We start from the raw sequence: 24577 nt of genomic DNA, 5'->3' as shown, positions 1-24577 counted from the left end.
AGGGGGTTGAAGATGGTGGTTATGCGGTGGGAGTTAGGTGGTTGTGGTGTTAGTGAGGTAGGGGAGTGGTGGTGGTGAACATGGTGAGTGTCTGTGTATGTATATATACAATTAAAAAATATATTTTTTTTCATATCAATATCCACATCATCATCCACATAACATAATGAACCGGCTTATTTTTTTTACACATCAACGTCCACGTCAGCATCCATGTCATCAAAAACTAACCCAGTTAGCAAAGGATCATTGGGGGCCAAAATCTTACAAGTTGGGATTGTTACAAGGAATTTTTGAAGTTGGGATTATTATCAGCCAACTGGTGAAACCTTGGATTATTAAAATCCAATAACCATTTTATTTATAATAAGCTAAAAAAAGAAGAAGAAGAAGAAGTAAATAACATTATTTAACTTCAATGACCGTATGATAACTCTATTAAAATTAAGGGATATAAACATAAATTGGTTTAAGAAAAAGAATTATTAAACTTTAGGAGGTATATGATAACCCTACAAAAAGTTCCAAGGTAGAAACGTAAATTTGTTAAAGAAAAAAAAAACTTAACTAAAGTAAAGGGGTTGCAAGTGTGAATAACTGAAGCGCAATGGGTGCATGTATATAAATTGGGTGACTCTATTCCACCCAACTTTTTGTTATTTCCACCCAACTTTTTGCTATTTACACCAAGTGATGTTAAATTAATAAATTTAAGTTTGTGTTTTTCTTTTATAACTTCCGATATAATGTTTTATATATCATTGTTTGCACCAAGTGATGTGAAATTAATAAATTCCATGTCTTTGCCCCCTGCTGAACGTTTATATCGGAAGAACTGGGACATGGCCGAAAAAAGTGTATGCTGCACCTGACATGTCCCTGCAAAAAGCAATTGTATCACTCCTTGATGTGACAGCCACCTCAGACGACAGAGCAAAAGTGACAGACGTCAGACGTCAAATCCCACCAACCACACAACTCAACAAAAGAAACTTCTCATTTAAGAAATCTTACCAAATATTCCACACGCGTACGCAAATGTTCATGCGTCGTTCTGTCGACTTTCATATCGAGTGAGTGCTTGGCGTTACGCCTGTCGCTAAGTCATGTTTGTTATAAAGACAGATCCCAATAGAATACTACTTTCTTAGATGTTGTCTGAATAACGTAGACAAGTCGTTTTAACTACTTTAGGTGTAGCATTTACAATTTATGTAAGTTTAATAGGATAATTGACATGTATATAATGTAAAAAAAAATCAGAAATTGATAGTTTTGTTCGTTATTTTACCATGAAGGTCGATTTTGAATAATGTTGGCAAGTATGTATTGACATTTAGTTAGGGCTGGCCAATGTTGGTCTGTTTAGATTAATTAGAACCAATATCTATCAGTTAAGGCTAATATAGCCCATCATCGTCCATTATATATATATTTGAAATATTTTTTAAAGAATAAATTACAAGTTTTGTCCTTTAAGTAAGTAAAGAGACTAAATTACCCATGTGTAATAAAATTTAATAGAAAAAATTAACTGGGTTAGGCTCAAAGGATGTAACTTGCAACAAAATTCTCTATAAAGGGCAAAACCTGTCAAAATTCGTTCAAAAGGACACCGTCTGAAAATTGGTATATAGATAAAGGTCAAAACTTGAAATTTTTCCTAAATCTATATTATATATTTTAACACACCCCTAAGCAAGACTTATATACATTGTTGCTAACTTGCTCTCGATAAAACTTTATTTTAGATTGCTTTACTATTAGTAAGCCAATTATTAACGACTGATTTTAGCAACTGAAAATAGAGTTTTTTCCCAAAGTGGTGTTGGGGGAAAAATATTTACCATTTTAGTGTTCCTTCAAAACTATTTACCAAAATAGTGTTTCCATCTATTTTTTTATTATAACTCATTTTTTTATTAGAATAAAAAATTAGTAAAAGGGGAAATCTCCCTCGACGTTTCAGTTATCAATTCCAACTCCATCACTGAATTCCCTCCATCTTCTCTCCCCCATCGCTGAACTCCATCAAAGCCAACTAAATCGACCTTGCGAGAACATAGATCGATCGCGAAACAGGTATCTCCATAATCATCTCATCTGAAACAATATTACATTAGGGTTTAGTTGAAACCACAATTTTTGATCGTTTATATTGATACGATTCTCTGTTTATTATTTTTTTTTACCATTGAAAAGTTTGTTTGTTCGTGAATATACCACAAAGTTTGATTGTTTTTTAATAACAATATTGCCATCGATTGATCTGTATATGTTAAAAGTTTGTTTGTGAATATACCACCAAGTTTGATTATTTTTTAATAACAATAACTCCATCGATTGATTTGTACATGTGAAAAGTTTGTTTGTTTGTGAATATAACACCCATTATTTATTATATGTTGAAATCATCTTATGTTGTACAGAATGCTAGTTAATGCTGTATCAGTTTGAAAGATATTAAAACTTATTGAATCCTTTATTTCATAGTTAATTTTTATAATTTTTTTTCCAGAATGAACCAAGTTAATGCTGTATCACATATGATTCAAAATGAGGATTTTAACACAATTTCTCAAATTGCGGTTGTGAACAATGCCGATGTGGATGAAACTGAAACCGATGTGGATGATTTGTTAGAAGAGGATGAGATTGAACATGAAACATTAGACGATAACATTCAAGTCCCTTCAACTTACACCAATTTAGAAGAAATAAATGTGAGTGCGGATGACAATTGGATGGTATCAGGCTCGGAGAATAAAACTGATTTGACTCGTGAGTTGGGAAAAGATTCTTTCAGCGACAAGGAAGAACTTATTAGAGCTATCAAGCTCTATTGTATCAAGGCACATAAGCATTTTATGGTGGTGGAATCACGCCCAGGTACTTGGTGCATAAGATGTACGTTGCATTCACAATCTGGTTGTAAATGGAAACTTCGTGCAAGTAAACAATCAAACGGAACTTTTGAAATTGTAAAGTATATCGGCCCGCATACTTGTTTACATTATAAGATTACCCAAGACCATCCAAATCTAGATGCAAGCTTGATTGCTTAAGAGATCCAACACCTAATAAAAGAGCAACCTTCTGTTAGTATTACTGCTTTGAGAGCCGAAATAATTGATAAGTTAGGCTATACTCCTTCATACAAGAAGATTTGGGTAAGAAAACAGAAGGCAATAGAAGAAGTATTTGGGAATTGGGAGGAATCTTGTAATCTTTTACCTAAGTTTCTAGCTGGAATTGGTTTCTTGCTCATGTCAAGAAACATGTGGTGAAAGATCGTGAAGGGATATGTCTAATATCCGACCGTCATGCGGGAATCTTAAAGGCAGTTAATGAGCAAGGATCTCCTTGGTTGGAGCCACGCGGTTGGTTTTTGTAACGCCCTAACACGTTTTAACCTAAGATTTGCAGCGGAAAATACATACCTAAAATTTCCTTCATGATATTCTTTCTTTCATTTAAATACATTAATCTCTTTTTATAAATTAATCCAAAAACTAATATACATGTCTCAATTTAAGTGACTACGTACACACCCACATACAATCCATGTCTTGACTCGATCTTCAACCGCGTACACTTCTTGATGAAACATCCAAACATGTATAACCTGCAGTCACCACATTCAATCACATTATTAGCAACCGATGACATAATGCAAAATCTTAACACGTGCATAATAGCGCGTCAACATATCATGCTTTCTCTTATACTAGCCCCTTCATCCATCCATTCGACTACTCGCATCGGATTATGGAGTCAACCTTCGCTTCCTTTGTTAACATGCCTGCCTATACTTCACATTAATTCTCAATAGAAAACGATTAGTACATTAGCTTCCATTTATATGAACATGTCCTCAAATACAAATAACTCATCTTATTCATTCAAGCATAATTTCATTATGTAAGTTCCATTTCTTACCCAAACTTAACCGAATCTCTTTCTTAACCACTTCCAACCCATTCCATTAAAACTTAAATTAGTAATAGCATTAACCCATATCTTCTTACATTACATTCAACAATTAACATATATCATAAATACATTACCAAACAAAAGGGTAAGTTCGGAGTTCACTTACCTTGCGCGTTAGTCTTTACATGATTCCTATACACTCATGTCATTACATTCACATTCTTATTAGCATATATGCTTATACTTATGAACAACCATATCAAATTCACATCTAACATACGACCTACATAAAGCATACTCAACATCATTAATCCATTTAAACAAGCATAAAGCATACTCGACATCATCCCTACATAATCTTTACATGAACTATATATGTTTACCCATCACTTGCATACAATTTCACTTATTATTGTCTTTTAGACATTTTATCAAACACTTGGCGTGCGTACTACTTCCTAAGCATAATGTACAAGTTCTTTAAGCATGTTCTTCCTTATTTCATCTTATGAACTATCACATTCAAACAAAATCTCATAATCATAAATTTCACTTCAAGTTTAACTATCTTAGTCTATCATACAACACCTTATACAACACAAGATTACACTATAGCATCTTCAAGTTCATCATGCTCATCATCTTCACACTCATGCAATGGGTTTCATTCTAAATCACCCAATTACTTGAAATTATTCATAACACAAGTTCTATTTGGTGTTTCTAACACCTCTACATGCTTAATTTCATACAATTTCATGGATTGATTATAACCCACTTCAAACAAGATCACCAAATCTAAATTTTAAGACATACCTTATGATCCCCTTGTGAAGGTGATCGTTAATTCATGTTCGGTTGTGAATTTGGGCTTCGTTTAGCCTTTCAATTTGGAGATTTTTATGAAGTTTAGGGTTTTGGCTCCATGGGAGATTTCCCTACTCGTTCATGAACACACACGATGTGTGTGTATGTGTGTGTGTTGTTTTCTTTTAACACAACAACTTTCAAGTTATCCCACTTTGGTCCCTCATGTTTCGTTTTAGTTAAATAAGGCTTCAACTCTTCGCTTACTACTAACGAGACCAATAATCAACAAGGTTAATTATTCCTAGTAAATCCTCATTTTTCAGGTTAACTTTTCTCATTAACGGTACCTTACCCGTTTCTTAATAGTAACCGGGTCTAAATTACCAAACCCGTTTTTGGGGTGTTACAGTTTTCACAGGTATTTTTTTTTGTATCCTTCATCGTATTAATTTTACAACTCACACTTTAAAGCTTGTCTACAGGTATTGCTTAAGACATTTTATCAACAACTTTAATAATAAGTTTCGCAACTCACAACTGAAAACTTTAGCTTACCGTGCTGGGAGTCAAAATCAAATTCGAAAGTTCAACTCCATTATGGAAGAAATTGGGAAAATAAATCGACAAGCTCGTTAATGGCTTGAGAGTCATGCACTTGATAAATGGACACTTGCACATGATGTTCAACTTACATTTTATAGATTGGTTAACTATTTTGATGTAAGGTGTCCTATGGGATCTAGTGCTCAAGCTAACGGGGATGTGTATACTCCTCATGTTGCTACAAAACAAGCAGCTTTGATGTCAAAAGCTAGTGCACATTCTTTAAGATCATTTAACCGAAAAAAAGGAATATTTGAGGTGCTAACTCAAAAGGGAAAAATGTTCAAATAGTTAATTTGGAACAAAAAACTTGCACATGTGGTTAGTGGGAGATATTCAAGTATCCGTGTTCTCATGTTTTGAGTGCATGTGCCAATCTTTCTTTAAACACGTACTTGGCAATATGTTCATAAATGCTACTCAATTGTTGATTATTGTGCTACTTGGTTGTATGAGTTTTCGCCACTCCCTCACGAATCATATTGGCCACAACCATCATCTATTAGAGAATTACTTCCCAATTCAGATCTAAAACGAGATAAAAGGGGTCGTCCTCGCTCAACAAGGCTACGGAATGGAATGGATATTAAAGAGAAGAAAAGGACTGTGCTTTGTGGTATTTGTAGACGACCTGGCCATAACCGGGCAATATGTCCCGCTAAGCCTAGAAGAACGACTAACGATCACTAAGTTGGTTGGATTTTTTGACATTTTTTCTTTTAATCTGTTTGAAATTGAGATCAGCTGTGACTCGACTTTGATTGACATTTTTAGTTTTGTTTGTATTTGATATTGAACCGGTAATGCGTCAAGTTCAATATTTGATTAGCTTTGTCATGTTTTTTATTTCATTGTTTAGATTTATTTTAGATTATTCATGGTTGTTGTTAAAAAATAAATATGGTTAAACTGGTAATAATAAATTAAGAAAAATAAAACTCATAACTAAAAAAACTAAAATAAAAAAACAAATAAATGGTAAATCAAATAAGAAGATAAAAAATATCATAAAAGAACAAAAAATGACTACCGAAATGTTGAATTGTGAACCGGAGTAAATTTGCCATTTTCCGATTTTTTTTTTATCTAATAGAAGAATGAATTAATAAAAGAGTAAATAAAAAAGAAGAGAAAACACTATTTTGATAAATATTTTTGAAGGAACACTAAAATGGTAAATATTTTTTTCCCTAACACTACTTTAAGAAAAAACTCCTGAAAATATACATGCATTAGGTGTAATTATCAATTATCAACGATTTACCAATGAAAATATACATGCATCAGGTGTAATTATCAATTATCAACGATTTACCAATGAAATATCGTTGGTTCCCACAAGATCTTGAAAAAGAAAAAAAGTATCCGAAAAAGATATGTTTTTTTTTTTTTTGTCAAAAGTTTAATGGAGAACTACAACTAGTAACTAGTGATGGCATCTATCCACCCATTTGTGGCCTAATGGAGAACTCAAGTTTAATTCTCACTTGTGCCATATTTGGATAAATATTGGGCAATGATGGTGACAAACCCACCGAGGGGGGTTCGATCCTGAGCCGCACCCCGGTTTTCATCCGGCTGTTACTTCAGCGAAGCAACTCGTGTGGGGGCAGAACGGTTTCCGAGGGAACGCCGTAACCAAGTCTGTCCAACCCAGCGCGGGCACGGTTAAGACAACGTAAGTCTGGACAGACTTGGCTAGGGCCGCCGATTAGGTGGTGTGACATTAGGTCACTCAAAAAGAAAGTCACCGTTCAAAAAGAAAAACTACTGATAGCATCTAAAAAAATGGTTTATTGTCGGAAATATACCAACTTAATCCAAAAAAAATTATTTTTTATTTTTTTGTGGGTAAATTCACTTTCACTAGCAAAAACAATTTTGAATTTTTATTGTTCCATAGATAAGATAACACGTATACTTTATATACGCTTATAAAGATACTTAAAAGAATCATAATTTTATACTTTACAATTTTAGTAATTTAACTACAAAAAAAATTCACTTCTTGCGATCTTACTTTTCCCTAAAGTTTTCTTCTTATTTTACTTTTCCCTCTTAATACTCCCCCATAAAACACTTCATATGTTATATTACCTTAACAATAAAGATAAAATAAAAGTTAGTATTTTTTTTACAAATTTAACTTGTTATTATATCAAAATATTATAGCTTTAAATCATGTTTATTATAAAGACAGATCCCAATAGAATACTACTTTCTTAGATGTTGTCGGAATAACGTAGACAAGTCATTTTAACTACATTAGGTGTAGTATTTACAACTTATGTGAGTTTAATAGGTTAATTGACAAGTATATAATGTAAAAAAAAAAATCATAAATGGATAGTTTTGTTCATTATTTTACCACAAGGTCGATTATGATCAATGTTGGCAAGTATCTATTGACATTTAGTTAGGGCCGGCCACATTGGCCTGTTTAGATTAATTAGAACCAATATCTATCAGTTAAGGCTAATATAGTCCATCATCGGCCATTAACATTTTTTCAACCCAATACCGTTCATTAATATAGTCAAATGTGTTAGATGCACTACGTCAAATATGACCTACGGCCATACTTTTTCAAAAACCGCCCTGCCACACTTTCAAATAATTGTGTGGCTAAAGATCACTAATGACATTTCAAAACCTTCTAGCCTACTTTTAGCCACTCATTTTATTTATTCATGTGACCATTGTATAACACTTTAAAACTATTAGCCACGTTTAAGAAAAAATGTGACATTTACAAGCCACACTCGAAAAGTGTGGCCAAATATGACCAACCGTCATGGTATTTGTTTGATTTTTTATTCGTGTGACCAAAAACAAATCTTTCTGAAACCTTTAGCCACACCTTTACATATAAATGTGATATTTTCTAGCTACGTTCAAAAAGTGTGACCAAATATGACCAATTGTCATATTTTTTTTAATAACGTGGCTAAAAGCTCATATATATGGCCACTTACGAGCTTGTGTGACCACAAAATACTGTTTATTAGCCATTTTAAGTTTCCTATGTGTGACTAGCAAAACTAAAAACGTGACTATACCTAGTTTATGGTCACCACTTTAGTTACTTTATGTGACAATCTAATATACACCCAAAAAAATTGAATTCCCTACTCATCCTTCCGCTCCACTACCTTCTTCTGCAACCAGATAACTCTTCCTTATGGAGTAGTCCTAATTCTCAAGTTAAGAACCCTAGGTTTATGGAGGAAGACGATGTAGAAGTTCTATCAATCTTCGGCGATGATTTCACGCAGGGCCGACTCAAGGGTAAGGCTACAGCCCTAGCTTTGTGCCTCCTTTCTTTCATGGCCCAACTCTCCTCTGCTCGACCTCTACTCACTCGGCTTTTATTCAACCGTTCTCTCCTTCTTCCCCCAATTCTTACATATTGATCGATCGATTATAACAGATTCTACTGTCACTACCGCTACTACTGCTATGGTTACAGGTTTTTTTCTCTTTTAGATTAGAAGTATAGAAGTTAAAGAATGCACTCTAGCTGCAACTATAGAGATGTTGATTAGTTAGTGATGCATGTTTGTTAATCTGTCTCTATGAACTTGTGTTGTTTTTCTTTATAGCTACAACTGTTGATATGCTAATTAGTTATTGATGTGTATTTGTTAATCTGTCTTTGTTAACTTGTGTTGTCTTGCTTTATAGCTACACCTATTGATATGCTAATAAGTAAACTGATACATATTTGTTAATCTATTTTTATGAAATTGTGTTGTATTGACTTTATCTGGATTTACAAAAATTAAGGAATGAATAAGCTAGCTACAACTACTGATATGCTAATTAGTGACTGATACATATGTGTTAATCTTATTGTTTGGTCACTCATATATTTGTATGTTGTTTATGACAGGGCCTTCCGATCTTTGCTATCAGTGTAGGTCTCAATACATGTGACAAAGCATCTGTAAGACTTTGATACAATATTTTCTGGTGTAATATTTTTTACAATACCACAATCGTTGTATAATTTTTTTCATTTACTCACAGCAGGTCCAGTATTATGTGCAATCACATATTCAAATCAATGAGTGCCACGATCGTGTAATATTGGTGAGAGAACCATTGAAGTCACTATTTAACTGCCTTTGTCCGGTGTGTGGCAAGGATCAAGAGTCTACAGAACATACGTGTGTGACGTGTGCTTTCGCTCAAACGGTATGGCATTTAGTATCGCAATGGTGCAAGCTCCGTCCAATCTATGCATTCCGGGTAAGAGACCTTGATTTTTCAGTAATAGACCCTTATGTTCTTACCTGAAATATTATCTATCAGATGTGTTTGTTAGCATACACGTGTAGCTTGACCGAAATAGTTTTTGGTGATATGGGTAGGGGTGAGCAAAGTCCATACCCGAACCGACCTGGCCAATACTCGAGCCGATACCCGAGCCTAGCATATAATACCACCCGAAAATTGACCCTAAAAACATCGGGTTCAGTTACTATACAAATCGGGTTTTGCTCGGTCCGGGTAATAAGTCTGACCCGAAAACAACATCCCCTTTTCCCTTACCAATACACTGTTCAGAGTCTTCACTTCTTCAATTTGCGATCTTCACACACACGAACACATGAATTTTCGGAGTGGAATCATTGTCAGCAATCTTGATGATAGTTCAAATCTTAAATTTACTGATTCAGCTAATGTCAAACATCAGTTGTTTGAGGATGTCATCAATACCGAGCATCCTAACAATTCAAACTTGCTCCTTGCCATGCCATGATCTGAGCAATATTGGGCTAGAAATAACCAGCAGCTGATGAAGAGTAGTATAAACAAACATTTGGCTAGTGGCAGCTTCCAATGTCAGTATTAGAAGTAGTTTAAAAAGAAAAGACAATCGCAAATGGGCCATAGCATAGCCCAGCTGCCCAAGTCCTATATTACATCGTTATTTCAGTCTAGCAGGTTTAATTCGGTTTAAGTGGGTCTTTGGACCTAACCGACCTGAACCCGATTACATGTGAAATGTATAAGAACCGAAATTTTTACCTACTTGCTTCGATTATGGTCGGGGTGTACACTTTATCGAGTCAGTCATCGGGTTTTTTCGGTCTGCACCTAAATATGCTCACCCCTAGATACGGGTTTGGCTAGTGGCAGCTTCCATTGTCAGTATTAGAATTAGTTTAGAAAGAAAAGACAATTGCAAATGGGCCATAGCATAGCCCTGCCGCCCAGGTCCTATATTACATAGTTATTTTGGTCTAGCAGGTTTAATTCGGTTTAAGTGGGTCTTTGGACCTAACCGACCTGAACCCGATTACATGTGAAATATAAGAACCGAAAGTTTTACCTACTTGCTTCGATTAGGGTCGGGGTGTACACTTTATCGGGTTTTTTCGGTCTGCACCTAAATATGCTCACCCCTAGATACGGGGTCATATGACCCAGTTTCAAATATATTGAAATGTACATGATATAGGTAATATAGCATAAAGTTATATTACTAGGGTAAAGTTCTTGTACAAATAATCTTAACATACTAAACATACAAATTGAAGGAAAACTCAAAAAGACAAGGTAGCATTTTTGTAATTATCAATAACTATCAAAGTTACTCTACAAATATACCTAAAAAAACCTAACCACTCCCCCCACCCCCAAAAAAACCTAAACCCCCCACCCCCCAAAAACCTAAAAAAACCTAACCCCCCACCCCCCAAAAACCTATAAAAACCTACCCCCCCCCCCCCCCACCACCCCCCACTCCCAAAAACCTAAAAAAAACCTAACCCCCAAGCTAAAATGCTAAAAACTAAACCCCCCAAAAAACCTAAAAAAATCTAAAAAAATAAAAAAAAACACACAAATTATTTTATTTTATTTTTTTAACATTTTTTATTAAAAAATCGCTACTTTTAGTAGCAGCCAAAAAAATTTTTTTTTTTTTTGCTAACGAAATGTAGCGATTTTTTAATAAAAAATGTTAAAAAAAATTGTGTTTTTTTAGGTATTTTTGGTTGTAATTTGATAGTTGGTGGTAATTACAAAAATGCCACCTTGTCTTTTTGGGTTTTCCTTCAATTTGTATGTTTAGTATGTTAAGATTATTTGTATTTGATCTTTTGCCTAGAAAATAAATTACAAGTTTTAGCTTCCAAAGATAATTCCACACTTCTCTTACTCTTCTATTGACTTTGTAATCTGTCACAATATCATCCAAGTTAGAACACGAATATAAAAAAAATAGAACTTTTAGCTTTGAATAAAAAAGTTAATAAATTAATCATTGGACCCGTATTATAAAAGTGACGATGTTCATACAGCCCGTATGGGTCATACGACCTCTATCGTATTAAGGTTAGTAATATAGGCAAAAGATCAAATACAAATAATCTTAACATACTAAACATACAAATTAAAGGAAAACCCAAAAAGACAAGGTGACATTTTTGTAATTACCATCAACTATCAAATTACAACCAAAAATACCTAAAAAAACACAAATTTTTTTTTAACATTTTTTATTAAAAAATCGCTACATTTCGTTAGCAAAAAAAACAAAAAAAAAAATTTTTTTTGGCTGCTACTAAAAGTAGCGATTTTTTAATAAAAAATGTTAAAAAAATAAAATAAAATAATTTGTGTGTTTTTTTTTATTTTTTAGATCTTTAGGTTTTTTGGGGGGTTTAGTTTTTAGCATTTTAGCTTGGGGGGGGGGGGGGGGTTAGGTTTTTTTAGGTTTTTGGGGGTGGGGGGTGGTGGGGGGGGGGGGGGGTTAGGTTTTTTTTTAGGTTTTTGGGGGGTGGGGGGGGTTAGGTTTTTTTAGGTTTTTGGGGGGTGGGGGGGGAGGGGGGTTAGTTTTTTTTAGGTTTTTGGGGGGGTGGGGGGGGGGTGGGGGGTTTAGGTTTTTTTTGGGGGTGGGGGGAGTGGTTAGGTTTTTTTAGGTATATTTGTAGAGTAACTTTGATAGTTATTGATAATTACAAAAATGCCACCTTGTCTTTTTGAGTTTTCCTTCAATTTGTATGTTTAGTATGTTAATATTATTTGTACAAGAACTTTACCCTTGTTTTCTATATTCTAGAGAATCATCTTTCAACCATGCAAGCGACTGTTTGGCTACGATATCAGTTATGCTGTTGAAAACAAGTTAACTATAATATATTAGTTTTTGTTTTATCCTTGATTTGTAATTATGAAACATTGGTCATTAAGTTTTGCAACATCCTGGTGTTAATTTTTTACATTTATAGTGAAAATTTATAAACTGCTAAAAATGTACATTTGCCTAAGTCAAAAGTCTGCCAATTTATTTTTTTTTATCTAGTTTATCAAATTTACACTTGAATGTTGATCAAAGTTTGACTTTTAGTGACCTTCAAACGCAAAATTAGTGTTAACTATAGAGTGATTATTATTGAACTTGTTGGATTAATTGGTATTTCATCATAAAGTTAAGATCTTAATCAATTAAAAAGGTGTACAATAGTCTACTTGACTTTAAAAGTCAAGAATGTGCATTCAAGGTCGTAGAATGCAGTTGACGTTGAAAGGTCAAGAATGCTGTAACTTTGACAAAATTTGGTATTACCAGTATCTTGATCTGCACGATGCATTCAAGGTGTACAATAGTCTATTTAACTATGGATGGTGTGAGAGTCCGTTTAAAACTTATAAATCTATATAAATATTGCATCCGCTTTTCAATTTCAGTTATTTTTAGCAAGAAAATTTAATATCATCAAACAATGTTGGATACCGTATAATTAGTTGTTAATGGGTCTAGGTGTAATAACATAATGAATATATATATATATATATATATATATATATATATATATATATATATATATATATATATATATATATATATATATATATTAGAGTGTGCCTTTTAAATGCTAGTTATGTTCTACGGATTAAGACTAAGACGTGCAAGGAAGAGTCAAATTTTATTAAGGATGTTTCCTGATATATTTATAACAATTTAACAACAGCAAAAGCCTTCTTCTCGTTGCTAGTCAACTGTTAGGGAAGCGATTTCAATACGTATCCGATAAAATTGAATGCTAAAATAAAAAAAAAAGAATTGAAGTGAAGTGAAGCACGGAAAAGAAAGTTTAGCACTTTGGAAGATCGGAGGTAAAAGCTTTTGGTTTGGAAGTTTTCCATCCACGACTAGCCAAGCCATCTTCAAACCCCAACTTGTATGAACTTCTAAATGGCAATGCATGAACCATACCCCTGCTCAACAAGTAAAAGATATCAATGAAAACTCATAATATATCTTGTGTAAGAAACAGGCGTGCATTAATGATGCGGGCCCAAGTGTGGAAGGGCGAGCCATCTTGTATTTGGAGGCCCAAGATCGCGTAACAAAAGGGGTTTCACTAAAATGGCTCTAACTTGGGCTACGGGGGTCCGTTTTGGGCGTGTGACCAGGCGAAACGAACGGGAGAACGAGCTCTATGTTGCTGCAAACGGCCTACGGCGGTTTGGGTCATTGTCCAGGCCGAAAAAACGCTTATTTCTATTAGTTTTTTCCATTTTTATGTTTTTTCAAGTATTTTGGGCATTTTGTTTTTAGGCTTGTGTTTGGCCCGTTGTCTTTTTTAAGCCAATTTCGAATTTATGTTCCTATTTATATGTTGCCCTAGTGAAATGAAAGATCATACTTGAATTTTGAGAAAACTGATTTTCACTTCAAATTCTGTGCCCTTTGGGTCGAATTTTGGGGTTGGGGAAGAACTACACGGGTATTCGCAGAATCAACGTGTTTGATCTTCATTATCATACCACACACTACATCAATTAATTAACAAACCTGGGTTATCTGTGAGAAATCGTAAAGCAACCCACCCACCGGTAAGGACCCGAACCGTGTTTCTTTCAATAGGGTCCACAAGGTTGAAGTTCTTTGGGTCCTTGTTAGGGTCATAGTCTCCAAACCCTTGACCAACAACAAAGAAGTTGAAGCCATGGAGATGAAGAGGGTGGCTTTCAACGCCAAGAATGCTGGTATCTTGCAACACTAACTCAACACTAGTATTAAATGGAAGAACCATAAGTTTTGTGCCATTGCTCACAAAGGTATTATTTGGAGGAGTCCCAGTATAGTTAAACCAATGTAAGGGGCTGATCGGGAAATAAGGACTATAAACACCATTTGATTGATCGGAATAATGGGACTGGAGAAGCGCAACACTTGGCTGTACAAAGGACACATTGTTAATAGATGCAGCGAACCTAGTTCCATTTGGACCTTGGCAAGTTTTATTTTTTTCACAAGGACTGGTTCCAAGTCCTACAGTGAAAAAAAGATGTTTGTCAATCTTCTGTGGGACATTAGCCGGAAACTGAGGACTTGCCAAGCTTCAAAGTCTATTTGAAAACCGTGTCACGAATGCAGTGTCGTTTAAAGATGGTAAAGTCGGTTTAAAGAGTGGCAGATTTTTCATGTGAATGAAGGACTCATATTCAAGAATACCAGCAACTGTGGAATTGTCAAAGGTTCCTTGTCCAATTACATATGGTCTAGCAGACATAACAAAGTTGGCCCCAGGAAATTTCGGTTTGGTCTTAAGGAGGACATTGGTGGTTTGACCAGGAGCTAGTATAAGTGTTTCAGTGTCGAAAGGTTTTGTGTAAATGGCATCAGCTTCAACAACTGTGAGGGTGTGGTTTGCTATACTAAAAAAGAGTTCATCATTGAGTGCTGCATTGATGAGTCGAAGTAGGTATGTCTTCCCGGGCTTAACCTTCAGTTTGAATGTATCTGCCAATTTTAGTGAAAAAATATATCTTTAACCTATATATATATATATATATATATATATATATATATATATATATGGTGACATGTACTATAAATAATGCTAGCTATGCAATACCTTTAGCAGAGCAGTTGTACAAAGGACCTGGTAGCCCGTTGAAGGTATAGGCATCAGACATATTTGGACCTCCACCAGTTTGTGTTGCTTGGGCAATTATGGCTTCTGGATCAGTATTAAACCACTCCCCTGCAGACATAAAGGTTCTCAACCTATGCAACTTTACAAACATGTGATATCAATCACAGAGAAGTAATTTTACCAAAGAGGATGGGAAGTTCTTTATAGGGCTTTGTAAAAGGGTATGGGACATTAAGCTTTGGGAGAATGATAAGAGGGCCATAGAGACTCGCTCGTAGCCATGATATATGTGCATGCCAAAACAAAGTTCCTCTTTGTCCAACCACCGTATAGTTGTACACATAACTCTGTCCCGTTTGAATGGGGCATTGTGTTATGTAAGCGGGCCCGTCTGCCCATCCACTCCGTAGCAGACGAATACCATGCCTACATGGGACATTAATATTTATCACATGCATCTAATAGAAATACAAAATATATATATAATGAAACATGCAGCTCTTGTACCAATGGATTGTAATATTATTGGAGACGTGGTTGTTAACTTTGATAAGCAAGCGGTCACCCTCCCTAGCTACAATATGTGGACCTGGAAATTTCCCGTTCACTGTCACCATGCTCCTCGTGTGGCAAAGTCTTGTCACAATTTGCAGCTGGATCTGCACAAGTGTACGTATTTTATATCCAGATGTTAAAGAAAATTAAAAGAGCTAACATTTTAGATATGGCATGCAACATACATTAAACTCGTAGCTCCTGGTGGTGCCAGCAACAGAATACACCGAAAGAAGAAGTAAAGTTGTCGCAATGATTCTGATAGATCAAAATCAGAGGAGCTATCTTCTGGCGATGAATCTGATTCCACAAAATCAGAGGAGCCACAGGTTGTTTCAAAAAGGGAAGAATCAGTTCCGACTGTGGATGATGAGAATTTTCCACCACTCCAGGCTGAAAGTTTTAAGAAGAAAATTGGTAAAATTGAAATTTCAAACCAGTTTTATTATGACAAAAAGATTTTCGATGTTGAAAAGGCCTTTAATCCCAAAGTGAAACACATCTTTGGTAAAATGGTTGATCGAAAAGTCAAAGGGGTTAAAGAGTTCTATGAGAAGAAGATGGGAGGTAAGAAACCGAGCGTTGGTAACTTGGTAACACCCAAGGCTGGTTAGGCTTGGGTGGATATATTCTTTGAATAGAAAAACCTGACTTCCCGGAGTTCCCAGGTTGGTAAGCGTGGAGCATGAATCGGCATATTTCTTGAAAAATTCACGAAAAGTGATTTGGTCTTACTAAGTGGTACAGAGGTTGGATTGTGCATACTTAAAAGTGGTAAATCAGGGACATTAACGTGTACTTGATTTCCTACAAGTGGTTAAAAATGAACAATGTGATGAGTTTACCCCAAACCTACAAATGGTTGAATAGCAAAATGATGATCCCCATCCCTACAAGCGGTAAAGTCAACTAAACTTATTTTCCAGAAAAACCATTTTGATTAAAACAAACTTAAGTGTTTTGAAATCTTAATGGGAAAATAGTTTGTTGAAAGGGGGAGTTCTGATTGTTTATGCCGAGTGAATGGAGGATTGAAGCAATTTACAATAGTTATCAATTTCTTGTACAGTTTGTTTTCAAATTTTCTTAAATGTTTCTGAATTTTAGGGGGAGTAAGAATTTTAGAAAATCCAAAGACATTAGAAAATTTGAAAAAGCCAAAAACATGATAAAATCAAAAACGAGTTTTGTTGTGAAAAAGAGGAAATGATAGTATGTCAGTGGACTATCACAACATGCTAAAGAAATGTAATGTAAAAATGTGATAAACAATCTCACTGCGGATGTGCCAGTAGGTTTTTGCACAATTAGTAGATTGTGACGAGATATAAACCTAAATTCAAACTTGCTTATCTCATGGGTAACATTTCTTGGATATATGGGTAACCCCCGAAATCTTGTTTGAAAGGTCCCTCTTTCTGAGATACTAGGTCTTTATACTCGATGATATCTGGGGTATTATCCGGGGACTTCTGCTGAATGGAAATTCTGACCTAGTCCCCGTATAATACTTTGCAAATTGCTTGAAATATAGCGCAGCCCTGAGCAAAAATGATGAAACAATAAAATTGATAATCGTTGCTGTTGAAGAAAAGATCCTCTAAAGGGGACACACCAAAAGTCGAGCCGTCATCTCTCTGCTGAACGGTAGTTCTGAGCTGAGCTCTCACGGTTTCGCATCTAACCCCTTTACAGATATCATCTGTGGTATACTCACCTGTAAGAATGAATATTGGGATCTGGATATGGGAGTATATTCAAGTAGTGGGACACGCGATTAAGTGTAAGTTCTTAAGACATTAATTTCGTATCTCGAAACAGTTGAACTTTGTGTGAAAATTTAAGTGGACCAATATACTGACAATCTAGGTGAATTGTTTAGAACTTAAAATGAAATCAAGCTTAACGATGTTGGTGATTTGTCTCATAAACTAATATGATCCTCTTACACAAACTCACAAAAATATGTCTGTAAATATTTCTTTACTGCATTTATATCATTCAAAAGTCCAAAAAGATTTTAGTGTGTTTTAGCATAAATTTTTGAAAAATTCAAAAAGATTTTCAACAACTGGTGCTGAAAAGCTAATGTTCAAAATTCCAAGTGCTAAACATGATGAACAAATGGTTTGGGTGAAATGAGTTGAGAGATTTTGAAATGAAATGAGAAAAGTTATTTGTAGTAAAAACTGTATTCCTGCAAGTGATTTATCAGAGATTCTAAATGTTAAATCATTCTAAGATTTGCTCTACAAGTGGTAAGCAGAGTAGAAATTCATTAAAGTGAAAATTTATTTTTGGGTAGAGATTTGTGCAGGATAAGAGCTAGGTGACTTGGGATAACAGATTGAAAGCCAGGCTTCGATCCAGAAAAGGATGAGAGCCAGGGAACGATCTTGATCCTGTGAAAGCCATGACTGCGATCCCAGCTTACTGAGAGGGGGAGTCTGAATGACAAAGAGCCAGGTTCTGATCCTAAGATTGCTAATGCTGATGAATTTAAAGATTTGATAGAAAGAGAAGAGAGGAGATTCGAGGATACTTACAGCGTCAGATTCTTTGGAAGATAAGCCCGAAGACTGATAAAGACTGAAGATGCGAAGACTCGACACTGAAGACTCGTCAACATTCGAGGGGGAGTTTGTTGGTGCATGCGTCTGTCGACTTCGTCTTGTATCGAGTCTTGTATAGAACTAGTTAGGTCAGGGCACGAAAAACAAGAAAGTGGATTTTAGGGGTGATTCCGCTTGAAATGACATAAGGTCATTTTCAAGCGAAATCAAATAGATTCTTATTCCGCTTGAGTTAAAGTGTCTGATTCCGCTTGAAACAATGTGACAACCCGAATATTCAGGTTAGTATTACGTAAATTTCACAACTCTTCAGCGCGTATCCATACGGTTGATTCATTAAATGTTCGCGTGCACTTAATCACTCACGAAACCGTTTATACATCTCGTGGCCGTTTGGGCCTCTCCCCTTTGGCCCACATAGTATAACAGGCACGAAACCCATATATGTGTTATAAATGGGGGCAGGTATTTGGGTTCCTTGTAGTCCACCCCTAAACCGTGACCTCATGTAATGGGCTCAAGCCCATTCTGGTTATAATACAGCCGTCCCAAAGCTTGGCTAACAAGCATACACGATTTATATATATAGACTTCCTTATATGTTGGATTATTAGATTAAAAACAAAAACAAACCCTACTGCTCCATAAATTGCGATCGGCGATTGAAGAAGCCCCCCCCTCCCCCGAGCAGAACCTTGTTTCATCTAGTCGGTTAGTAAATTTTGCTTGTTAGAGTTATTATTAGTTGTTAATAAATCCCATGTTCATGATGATCCCTTGTATGCGAAACTGTACATATATATGCATGTGTGATGCCTTGAATGTGTAGTTATTGATAAAGGTTACCTCTTGCTTGTCGGCTATGTAATTATGGTTGCATGTGATTATCAAGTGATTATGGCTTATGATTGGACCAAATTATCTATGCTAGCATAAGTGGGTGTGTTGTTATTGACTTTTGCATGCCATAAATAATGTGTTACCGTCCAAATTTGAGGTCCAATGATAGGGGGTATGATCGGTCCAATGGTTTGAAGATAAATGGATTGACTTAGGTTAATAATTCTGAATGAGAATTGACGGCCCATGTGCTTTAATGTGAAAGGCCCAATCATCATTAGTCTATTATAAAAGGATGTCAGCCATATTTGTTCATGTTGCATGGAAAGTGTCAGTAGCATGTGATTGTTATTATATGGGATTGACTATTAGGTACTTTTGTATAGTAGGTATGCTAGGAGTTGCATGGCTACAAACTGTTAATTGATATTCATATGATAGGGGCTCAATAGTTATGTAAATGGATCTAGGTTGATTGTTGTTGGAACCGGGTGTTAGGCCCAAAACTGATTTGGGTTATACAAATGGGTATTGGGCTCCTGGGTACGCATACAAACTGGGCCACACTAGTATTGACAAACAGGATATGTGTAATGTATGAACGTAAGTTTTAATGTGCATAGACATAAATAACAAGTGTTGGTTCATATGTTTACCTGTTAGTTGAGCCGCAAACCCATTAATAGCGGGCCAACAGATCTCGGATTGGGTGTTATGGGCTGCCGAGTTTGATGGGCCTTATACGGTTTCGGTACAAGAGCTAGTTGTAACTAGAAGGTTTAGGGAATGTTATGAATTACTATGGGATATTGTTAATGTATGCATGATTCTTTGAGTTAGAGTGAACTGTAATGTGTGGTATTTTGATGAATGAATTGGTAATGTGGAAAATACATGTGATCTGAATCTGCTTCATAGCTTGTGTGATAATATGTGCCATGCTTGTTCATACTTACATAATAGGAATATGTGAATTATGTGTGTAAGTAACTGACTGGCATTGAAACCATATTAGGATTGGATTGATCAAACTGTGAACACATACTTTAATCTTACCGAGCAAACCAAAGGTGAGTTCACTGCTCTTTTCCAAGCATGCATCCCGGGAAGGGATATTGGGTAACGTTCCAGGGGGAATGCAGGTTATTGGGATGTTGGTTATTACTCAGTTTCTATCATATAAGACCCCTTACATCTACCGACAGTTGCCGGGAAGGCAACGAGGTTATTAGTTGATAGCGCTATTAGGTTTGACACCCTCACACCGTCTCAGGGAGGTCGGGCGTGAACTAATTTCCTTAAAGCATGACCAATGTTTTGATAGAGACATTGGGGTTGGGCAAACACATCTTGTAGCCATTTCGGTAATCGAGTTAATAACAACATCAAATCAAATTGATAAACTGTTTTGTATATACATCTGATAAACTAAACTCGGTAACAAAACCTTGAACTCACCAGCGTAGTCTGACACACTTGTTTGCATGCTTGTAGGTCGTTAGCTGTTTACATTGGAACTTGCTGTCTGGAGTAGCTGGAGTCTCATGGGTCGATTGGAGGGATTTGTGTTCTGATTTGTTGATACTTTATATTGGTTTCAAACTATTTAACTTCGTTTGGTTTTGCTTCCGCTGAATACTTTGGTTTTCTTTTGAACTTGGATGGTGTTTTATTATTAATCAAGAACTTTATTTTAGAAACATGTATGGGTTCTATGTAATTAGTGGCTCATTGCCTATCAGGGACACTCCCTAAGTGGTATTTTGGGGGTGTGACAGTTTGGTATCAGAGCCACTGGTTATAGTGAAGTTGGTTTTAAAAACGTTTTCATAAAACCAGACTATAACCGAACAGATCCGAAATCGACCATGACACTCAGCTCCAGATTGCAAGGTTCGTCTTCTGTTATTTTATGCATTACTTGTATAGCAGTCACACACTCACAACCTACATGAAGACGACATACTAGATTTGATAGTGCAACACTATTCTTTTACGTCTGTGAATCATAATCCTGTAGTACCCATTGCTTGGCTATTTGAATGCGGGGGAAACTTTTAGCGCAAGTTAAGAGGCACTGAGATGAGCATGCAAATTGCCTTATTATTATGGGTGCACACATAATAATAACGTGAGGTGCATGTAAGTCCCAGTGAGGCTTAACGAACGTGAGAAGGATTCTGCCCTATTATGTGTAAACTCGATAGTTGTAGATTTTAATGTGGAACTTGACTTTTACCTCGTTTCGACCCTTAAGATAGTTCCCTTCTCTTGTATAGAACCATGAGTGGACGTGGAGGAGGCCGAAGTGGTGGACGTGGCCACATTGCTATGACGCAGGCCGAATTAACCAACCTGATCAACACTCGTGTAGCTGAAGCTCTAGCGGCTTACCAGGCTGGTACGATGTGTGCCAATTATTTTCTATCCTTGTGTCGTGTACTCGAATCTTACTTGTGCGTTGTACGTTCTTTCGTTTTAGGTCAACCTGCGAATCAAAACCATCCACCTGCTCCACCTGTTTGTACGTTCAAGATGTTCATGGATTGCAAGCCACAGACTTTCAGTGGGACTGAAGGGGCTGTAGGACTCCTGCGATGGTTTGAGAACGCAGAGGAAGTATTCGCGATGTGTAATTGTCCTGCTGGGGACAGAGTGAAGTATGCTACGGGCACGCTTGAGGATGGTGCCCTGACGTGGTGGAATGCCCAGGTGCAGATGTTGGGTATCGAAATGGCGAATGCCACCACTTGGGATGACTTTAAGGAGTTGATGAGGGAGGAGTATTGTCCTCGTGATGAGATTCAGAAACTGGAGAACGAGTATTATAATCTGAAAATGGAGGGATCTGAGATTGTAGCATACACGAGGAGGTCCAATGATTTAGCAACCTTGTGCCCTAACCTGTCTCGACCTCCACCTCGGCGAATCGAGTTGTATCTCAAGGGTTTAGCACCAGCTGTTAAGGGGTACGTTACTGCTGCAAACCTAGACAATCTGCCCCGTGTCGTCCGTTTAGCACATAAGATTACTGACCAAGAGGTCGAACGTAACAATTTGCCGCCACGTGTTTCTGCTACTACTTCGACTGCTACAGCCACCACACCTGCTAGTGATAATAAACGCAAGTGGAACGATACTGATAAAGCAACCAGTGCAGGTAAATCTCAGAAAAGGTCCGATAACAACCACAACCGCAGTTTCAGTCAATCTTCTTCAGTTAATCAAGGTCAGGGCAGCACTCAGAATCAGGGTTCTTATGTGGGAAAGAAGCCACAGTGCAACAAGTGTGGCTATCATCACTACGGGCAGTGCCTCCGAACTTGTCGAAGATGCGAGAAAGTGGGCCATGAGGCCAAAGACTGTAGAGCCCCGCAACCAAAACAGCAGCAACAGCAGAATCAGCAGCACCAGCGACAGCAAAGGCAACAACCACAGCAGAATCAGGGTGTTAAGAAAGTGTGTTTCCAGTGCGGGGACGAGGGTCACTTCAAGCGGGATTGCCCTCAGCTGAATCAAAATGCCAATAGCAACAACAATGCTGGGAACAATAACAACAGGAACAACAACAATGGGGGCAATGGAGGAAATGGTGCACACGGGAGGGTGTTCACTATTGGAGCTGGGGAAGCTAGGAATGATGGCAACGTAGTGACTGGTACGTTTTCGATAAACGACATATTTGCTTCTGTTTTATTCGACTCTGGTGCCGATTTCAGTTACGTATCGTTGGAGTTCAGTAGTCGTTTAGGATTGAGTCCTACACCTCTTGTCACTAACCATATAGTAGAACTAGCTAATGGTAAATCGATAGAGGCTTCTCATGTTCTGTTTGGTTATAAACTCGATCTCATGGGTCAAGTGTTCGACATTGACCTACTCCCTGTTTCTCTTGGAAGTTTTGACGTAGTCGTTGGCATGGATTGGTTGTCCAAGCACCAGGCGAAAATTCTTTGCAAGGAGAAAATCGTGCGTATTCCTCTCCCTAGCGGAGAATCCTTATCGGTTCAGGTCATCATAGTGGTGCCATGGTTGGTATTATCTCGGCGATGAAGGCTCAGAAGTGTTTACGCAAGGGCTACCCTGCTCTTTTAGCTCTTGTTACTAACTCGCAGTCTGATGAGAGAAGGATCGAGGATTTCCCAGTGGTTCGTAAATTTCCCGATGTATTTCCTGAAGAACTCCCTGGTTTACCTCCACACCGTCAGGTGGAATTTCAGATCGACCTTGCGCCAGGAGCAGCCCCGATTGCTCGTGCTCCTTATCGTCTTGCGCCAGGAGAGTTAGAGGAGTTGTCGAATCAACTCCAAGAGCTGTTGGATAGGGGTTTTATCCGACCTAGCTCTTCGCCTTGGGGAGCCCCAGTGCTGTTTGTGAAGAAGAAGGATGGGTCCTTTCGGATGTGCATAGATTATCATGAGCTCAACAAGGTGACAATCAAAAATCGCTACCCTTTACCACGCATTGACGACTTGTTTGACCAGCTGCAAGGGTCGAGTTTTTATTCCAAGATCGACTTAAGGTCGGGCTATCATCAGGTACGAGTCAGGGAGGAGGATGTTCCAAAGACGGCTTTTCGAACGCGGTATGGCCACTACGAGTTTTTGGTTATGCCGTTTGGGATGACTAATGCACCAACGGTCTTCATGGATCTCATGAACCGCGTGTGCAAACCGTATCTCGACGACTTCGTTATTGTTTTCATCGACGATATCTTGATCTACTCCAAGAGCGAGGAGGACCATGAGCGACACCTACGTCTTATCTTGGAGCTCCTGAGGAAGGAGCAGCTTTACGTGAAGTTTTCTAAGTGTGACTTCTGGATTCGAGAAGTACACTTTCTTGGGCATATTGTTAACGAAAATGGGATACATGTGGATCCTGCTAAGATCGATGCTATTAGGAATTGGGCGGCACCGAAGAATCCTTCGGAGGTGCGACAATTTCTTGGTCTTGCAGGGTACTATCGTCTCATTCAGGATTTCTCAAAGATCGCTCAACCTCTTACCTCTTGACGCAGAAGAACGTAGTTTATTCTTGGGGAGCGAAGCAGGAGGACGCTTTCCAACTTTTGAAGCAGAATTGTGCAGCGCACCGATCTTGTCTCTACCAGAGGGTACAGAAGATTTTGTGGTTTACTGTGATGCTTCAATTCAGGGTCTCGGTTGTGTGTTGATGCAGCGCGACAAGGTGATAGCATATGCTTCTCGGTAGTTGAAGGTGCACGAGAAGAATTATACGACTCACGACTTGGAGTTAGGAGCTGTGGTATTTGCGTTGAAGATCTGGAGGCACTATCTGTACGGTACCAAATGCACCATCTACACCGATCACAGAAGTCTCCAGCATATCTTCGACCAGAAG

At 37.2% G+C, this 24577-nt stretch overlaps 1 protein-coding gene and 1 pseudogene across 2 annotated transcripts; one reads left to right on the top strand and one right to left on the bottom strand.

Moving 5' to 3' along the window:
* The first annotated feature begins 8405 nt into the window (after window positions 1-8405).
* On the top strand, window positions 8406-13762 carry LOC118484981. 2 transcript variants are annotated; one of them, XM_035981153.1, is made up of 5 exons: window positions 8406-8634; window positions 8777-8815; window positions 9239-9292; window positions 9376-9597; window positions 12419-13111. In XM_035981153.1, exons 1-5 carry the CDS (start codon window positions 8608-8610, stop codon window positions 12500-12502), a joined length of 426 nt encoding a protein of 141 aa, XP_035837046.1. In that variant the 5' UTR covers window positions 8406-8607; the 3' UTR covers window positions 12503-13111. The 2 variants fall into 2 exon arrangements, with proteins under 2 accessions (XP_035837046.1, XP_035837047.1); XM_035981154.1 differs by lacking the exon at window positions 12419-13111 and adding an exon at window positions 13332-13762 and having other exon boundaries at window positions 8410-8634.
* Window positions 13363-15862, bottom strand: LOC110942695 (annotated as a pseudogene).
* Window positions 15863-24577: the final 8715 nt, after the last annotated feature.

Source organism: Helianthus annuus, chromosome 12 (assembly GCF_002127325.2).
Source record: "Helianthus annuus cultivar XRQ/B chromosome 12, HanXRQr2.0-SUNRISE, whole genome shotgun sequence".
Taxonomy (NCBI): domain Eukaryota; kingdom Viridiplantae; phylum Streptophyta; class Magnoliopsida; order Asterales; family Asteraceae; genus Helianthus; species Helianthus annuus.
Note: the sequence above shows the minus strand (reverse complement) of the source record. Positions and strands in the feature narration are given on the sequence as shown.

Excerpts from the sequence above, each read along its gene's own strand:
- LOC118484981 (XM_035981153.1), top strand. The coding sequence starts at position 8,608 with ATGATTTCACGCAGGGCCGACTCAAGG. Across the intron at positions 8,816-9,238 it reads TACTACTGCTATGGTTACAG|GGCCTTCCGATCTTTGCTAT; the intron begins GTTTTTTTCTCT and ends TGTTTATGACAG. Across the intron at positions 9,598-12,418 it reads GTCCAATCTATGCATTCCGG|AGAATCATCTTTCAACCATG; the intron begins GTAAGAGACCTT and ends TCTATATTCTAG.